Below are 5,812 nucleotides of genomic sequence, written 5' to 3'. Positions count from 1 at the left end.
CTACAGAGACCATTGGTGAGAGTATGGAACCTCGAGGAACAAAAGTCCATTGTGACAGATCAAGGCCTCATGGAACCCAAAAGAGCATTGTGACACCCATGGACCCAAATCTCCATTGTGATAGAACAGAACCTCATGGAACCAAGAGTGCAGGGTGACCCAGCAATGCCTTGTGGAACCAAGGAGTCCAAAGGTCTCAAACATTCCTTGCAGGGTTCTGACTTGGAGAAGGGGAAGCTGTTTGGTGGTACCTTGTGCTGGCACACACTCATAGAAAGTGTCTGTTTTCAATGAGGAAATTAATGAGTTTTAGAATGCTTCAAAAAAACAACCAAAATAAAAGGCAAGAAACTCCTTTTGGCCTAAGTGCAGCCAGTTCTCCAAGCAAAGCAGGTCCCAGGTGAGTGAGGACAGACAGGATGGGGTTGGGCAATGTGAAGCAAGGTTGTCCACACTCAGACCTCAAGCCACAACTTCTCTGAGCAGGCCAAAGTTCCTGAGGAGACACCCTGGATCAATATCAACCACTGAATACTGCAATCACATATGTCTAATGAGAAGAGGTATAAAACACTCTCTTTAAAATAGGAATTCATATTTCATAGAAGCTCTTTGAAATATTTCTCTCTAACTGTAGTAGGAAACCTTCCTAATGAACGGCACCAGACCAGAGGGAAATCAAGGCAGAGCCATGGTTTGTCAGGACTTGCTTGATCCCAATCAGCCCCGTGGTGCATTTGGTGCTGAGCTCTTGAACCTCAGGGCCTGAGAGGAGATTGCACAAACCTTGCCAGGAGTCCAAGGCAGAAGAAAAACCCCAAGTGTCTCAAAGCATTAATGGGTCCTACTGAGGTCCATCCCCAACACAGGCTCCACATGGACACTCTTTGGAGGAGAGAATGGGAGGCCAGGATTGCCCAAAAATGTCTCAGAGACTGAGAAAAGAAAGGAAAAAGGAAAGTTCCTTAAAAAACTGAAGTTCCTTGAAGTATTAATGAGCCCCAGTGAGTGTCAGTACAAAGTTCTCTCAAGGGACTTGTTAAAGCAGAAAATTGGGGGCATCACTGCATAAACTACTAAAAGAGTTGGTGTCAAAAGGGAAACTCCAAGTACCTTAAAAAAACTGAGTACCTTCAAGTATTAATGAGCCCCGCTGAGTATCATTACTGGCAAAGGCTCTCAAGGGACTAATTAAAGCAGATAATTGGAGGCCATGATTACACAAAGATCTCAGAGAACTCCAAGGGAAAAGCGAACCCCAAAGTCCTGTGAAAAACCTGCAGTCCCTGGGAGCATGAAGGAGCCCCCAGGGCCATTCCTGACTAAGGCTCCCCAGGAACTCATCCCAGCAGATCCCTGAGGCCACTGGGATGTGGGGGGATGCTGAGGGCAGGACAAGGGGTGCCAGTGGCCAGCCTTGCTGGGGCTGTGCCAGGAGGCCCCAGTGGCTCAGGACAAGGTGTTTCCTCACAGCTCTTGCTGGCACAGACCCTGCTGTGCCCCAGGGCACCAAGACTTGGCTTCTCTTTGTCCCCACCTGTCATCTCTGCCTCCAATTTCCTGCTCTAACTGGAAATAGGGAACACTTTCTCAGTTGTGTCTCTCAGTGGGACCCATTAAAACTTCAAGAAACTTCAGTATTTTAATTTAGATTTTAGTTCTTTAAAAGTTTTTTGAACACTCTCGCAGGGAATGATTATAATGTAAAGTAAACTAAAGCCTCAAGAGATTGATTAAATTCCTTGTGCTGTGTCTGTGCTGCTGAGCTGGACCGGGCTCCTGGCACAGAGGCAGCTCCCAAGGTAAACCAAGAGAAGCTTCAAAAAGACATTTCTGCTGAGGAGCAGCTCCTCTGCCAGCCCAGCAGGGCTGAGGGCACTGCCTGCAGGCACTGAGGGCACAGGAGCCAGGCACAGACAGGCTCAAGGCAATCAGGACTGGGAAGACATTGAGCTGAGACTGCACTTGGGGAAACATCTTCACAGCCCTGGACATGGTGAGTGGGTGGGTGCAGGGCAATGTCCCCTGTGCTCCTGGAGGCATCTCCTGGAGCCAGCACAGCCCACAGCCGGGGGATGTGTCAGGAGGACTCTCCCAGTTTTTCTGAGGCACAGGAGGAGGAGGAGGAGGAGGAGGAGGAGGATGTGCTGCAGAGCGGGGCTGCCCTGGGCACCGTCAGAGGGACAGGGCAGGACGGCTCCTGCTGCCAGGGACGGCTGCAGGGGCTGAAGCTGGGGCTGCAGCCAGGGCTGCCCAGGGCTGTCCTGCAGAGCAGCTCCTGCAGCCCTCAGGGCTCTTGGCCAGCCCAGCCCATGTGCCACCTGCCAGGGACAGCTCTCAGCCTGCCTGGCAGCTCCCCATGCACTGGGGAGAAGTAGGAGGTGCAAGGAGCCACCCCCATCAGGGCAGATTCCTCCTGCTGTGGAGATGGTGCTGCATGGCCAGGGCTGCTCTCAGCTTTCTCCTCAAGGCAAGGCAAAGGGGCTGTCAGGTGTGTCTGTGTCACTGACACTCCTGCACTGTCCCACAGGGCATCAGCACATCTGCCTCCCATCTCCCTCACAAAGTGCCTCCTCAGCCTCCTGTGCCTACAGACAGTAGCAGCAGCAGCTTGGCTTGCAGCATCTCAGTTTGTGTGAGCTGCCCTTAAGGCCTTGCTGGCAGGGAGATGGCCCTGGGCAGTGCCCTGTGCTGGGAGGGGTGTGCAGGGCAGAGCTGAGCCCCCAGGGCTGGGCTGGGCTCTGGGAGCACTGGCAGGGACAAGGCTTGGATAGAGAGAAACAGCTCCCAGTAGGCACAACTGCAGGCAGCAGAGAGCCAGGCCAACTCTTGGTAACCTCTCCCTCTTCAGGTGCCTAGGGAAAGAGAAAAGGGTTTAAGGAGACTGACTTTTAAAATGGAGCCTTCAAAAAGTCAACTTAATTTTTCCAGCACCTTTTAACTTTGATTACCCTGAATTAGATGGAGGTTGTAATAAGAAAAGGGGAGCTGTGTGAGACCAGCAGGTCTGACTGCACTGCAGTACAGGGAACCCTGTTTTTCTTCTGGGCTCCTCAGTGTTCTGGCTGAGAGCATTGCTGATAATGATGCAGTAATCATGCAGCAAAAAGCGGAACTCAAGAATAAAAGTTTTTAGTGAAGTTCCCCCACAGGAAGAGAAGTAGTTTTGAAAGGATTTCTAATTTAATTGCGCAGGATTGACTCAAAGAAATCTGTTTCAGCTTCTCAATGTTTTCTTTCAACAGTCCATGATGCCCAGAGTGAGGAAATGTCCAACAGCAGCTCCATCAGCCAATTCCTCCTGCTGCCATTGGCAGACACGCGGCAGCTGCAGCTCCTGCACTTCTGCCTCTTCCTGGCCATCTCCCTGGCTGCCCTCCTGGCCAACGGCCTCATCATCAGCGCCGTAGCCTGCGGCCACCACCTGCACACCCCCATGTTCTTCTTCCTGCTCAACCTGGCCCTCACTGACCTGGGCTCCATCTGCACCACTGTCCCCAAAGCCATGCACAATTCCCTCTGGAATACCAAGAACATCTCCTATGCAGGATGTGCTGCTCAGCTCTTTTTTTATATGTTCTTCATGTCAGCAGAGTTTTCCCTCCTGACCATCATGTGCTATGACCGGTACATGTCCATCTGCAAACCCCTGCACTACGGGACCCTCCTGGGCAGCAGAGCTTGTGCCCACATGGCAGCAGCTGCCTGGGCCAGTGGCTTTCTCAATGCTCTGCTGCACACAGCCAATACATTTTCCCTTCGCCTGTGCCATGGCAATGCCCTGGACCAGTTCTTCTGTGAAATTCCTCAGATCATCAAACTCTCCTGCTCTCACTCCAACCTCAGGGAATTTGGACTCATTGCAGTTAGTGCCTGTTTAACACTCATTTGCTTTGTGTTCATTGTTTTCTCCTATGTGCAGATCTTCAGGGCTGTGCTGAGGATCCCCTCTGAGCATGGACAGCACAAAGCTTTTTCCACCTGCCTCCCTCACCTGGCTGTCGTCTCCCTGTTTCTAAGCACTGCAGTTTTTTCTCATATGAAGCCCCCCTCCATCTCTTCCCCATCCCTGGATCTGGTGGTGTCAGTTCTGTACTCTGTGGTGCCTCCAGCTCTGAACCCTCTCATCTACAGCCTGAGGAACCAGGAGCTCAAGGCTGCAGTACGAACACTGATGACTGGATGGTTTTGGAAACAGTAAACTGCTGGCCAATTTCTGCAAATCACTTGTAATAAAGGTCATCTTTGATACTCTCTGTTGGTTTCATTTTGGAGCTTTTTTCCCTTGTTTTAGTCTTTTTTCATATTTTCCACAAAAAATGTCATTGTGTGTGTTATTTCTCATATTTTGTCTCTCCACCTTTGTTTCAGCCCCAGACTATGTCAATGAGGAGCTGGGCTCTATGTGGCTTTAAATGAACTAAAGGATTGTCAGTTATTCACCACTCCTCAGGGCACCATTTGTCAGTTGTGGTTACTTCCTTTAAAGAGCCAAGCAGCTAATAGTTGCTATAAAGTTATTTATTGCAAAGGCACATCAGTCTCAAAAGGCAAAGGGTCACAAGCGTTCAAGTCCATGCTAAAGTTTTGGTATAGAATCCTAAATAGGTAAAGTCCCAGTCAGAAGCAGAAGCTGCTCCCAAAGGTCCTGAAGGGCCGATGTTGCTGGGGCAGCTCCTCTCTTCTTTGGGTGATAATGATGGCCGTGAGGAGAGAAGTGAGAGGGCAGGAACAAAATCAAAAGGCAAGAAGCAAAAGGTGAGTCTCTCCCCAGTGCATAGATTCTTATATCCAAACTTCCCAACAAGAAACACACGAACTCGAACCTAGTTCTAGTTTCTTAGCACCCCAGCTATGTATAAACTACATATATGTTCCATCTTGTTCTATCTTAAAAAATGTAAGCAATATTCTTAGTATAGTTTTATTATGTCTAAAACTATGTTCCTGGAGCCTCCACAGAAACACTAATATCTAAGGCTATATTTTTCAACCCTCACTAGAACTCATGCTTCTACACTGGTCTCTGAGATCTTTACTACCTAAAAGCACTTAAAACTTATTCTTACTTATTCTAAAACTTAAACTTACACCTCTACTTCATGTGTGAGTGGCTTAATATACTTGAATCCATCCAAAGGTTTTAATTCAATCCCTGCACCCTGATTTCTCTCTGAAGAATTCAGAGAGACTCTTGACTTGCAGACTTCAACATCTGTTGTCTAGTCTGGTGTGTGATCAGAGGGGGGTCAACATCCTCTGAGTCTGCATCCTCATCCCTTTCCTGTCTTATCTGGGGAGACCTGAGCAAATCGTCTGCCAGATCTTGTTCCTGGGCCACAGTCTGGTAAACCTTATCAGATTTTGTGCATCTTTGCCCTATACTACACACTGAACAACACCACTTGAGCTTTCCTCTCTTAGTCTTATCCTCCTTCTCTAGGGTCAATACCAGAGGGTCAGATGGAGCCCTGAGCCCACAGTCCCTCTGCCATTCGGGGTGATTTTGAAGGGAGAAATCATATCTGCACATGATACATCTGTCCACTTCCCTTCCCTCCTAAGAAATAGCATGAGCTGTAATAGTGTGTTAAAATCCAAAGTTCCACTGGGTGGTCACTTTGCTCCATTGTCCAATTTATATAAAGGCCACCAGGCCTTGCAGAATCTAATAAGGTCTCTCTTGTTTCTGTGCCTCCGTGTGCAGCAACGTTTTTCCAATGTGCAATAACACAGCCTAATGGACTGACCTCTCTTTACTTTGTCCAGTTCCCATTATCTTCTTCTTGTCTTGTCTTGTTTCCACCCAAAC

The 5,812-nt window shown here is 48.9% G+C and overlaps 1 protein-coding gene across 1 annotated transcript; it reads left to right on the top strand.

Annotated features, from left to right (window-relative positions):
- The first annotated feature begins 3,268 nt into the window (after positions 1–3,268).
- On the top strand, positions 3,269–4,201 carry LOC148217387 (olfactory receptor 14J1-like). The gene has a single exon (XM_088158692.1). The coding sequence runs from the start codon at positions 3,269–3,271 to the stop codon at positions 4,199–4,201; it is 933 nt and encodes a 310-aa protein (XP_088014818.1).
- Positions 4,202–5,812: the final 1,611 nt, after the last annotated feature.

The sequence above is a fragment of the Sturnus vulgaris genome, unplaced genomic scaffold (genome assembly GCF_052056855.1).
Source record: "Sturnus vulgaris isolate bStuVul1 unplaced genomic scaffold, bStuVul1.hap1 Scaffold_85, whole genome shotgun sequence".
Classification (NCBI taxonomy): domain Eukaryota; kingdom Metazoa; phylum Chordata; class Aves; order Passeriformes; family Sturnidae; genus Sturnus; species Sturnus vulgaris.
The sequence above is the reverse complement of the archived record's forward strand: the minus strand, read 5'-3'. Positions and strand labels throughout refer to the sequence as shown.

Excerpts from the sequence above, each read along its gene's own strand:
- LOC148217387 (XM_088158692.1), top strand. The coding sequence starts at position 3,269 with ATGTCCAACAGCAGCTCCATCAGCCAATTCCTCCTGCTGCCATTGGCA.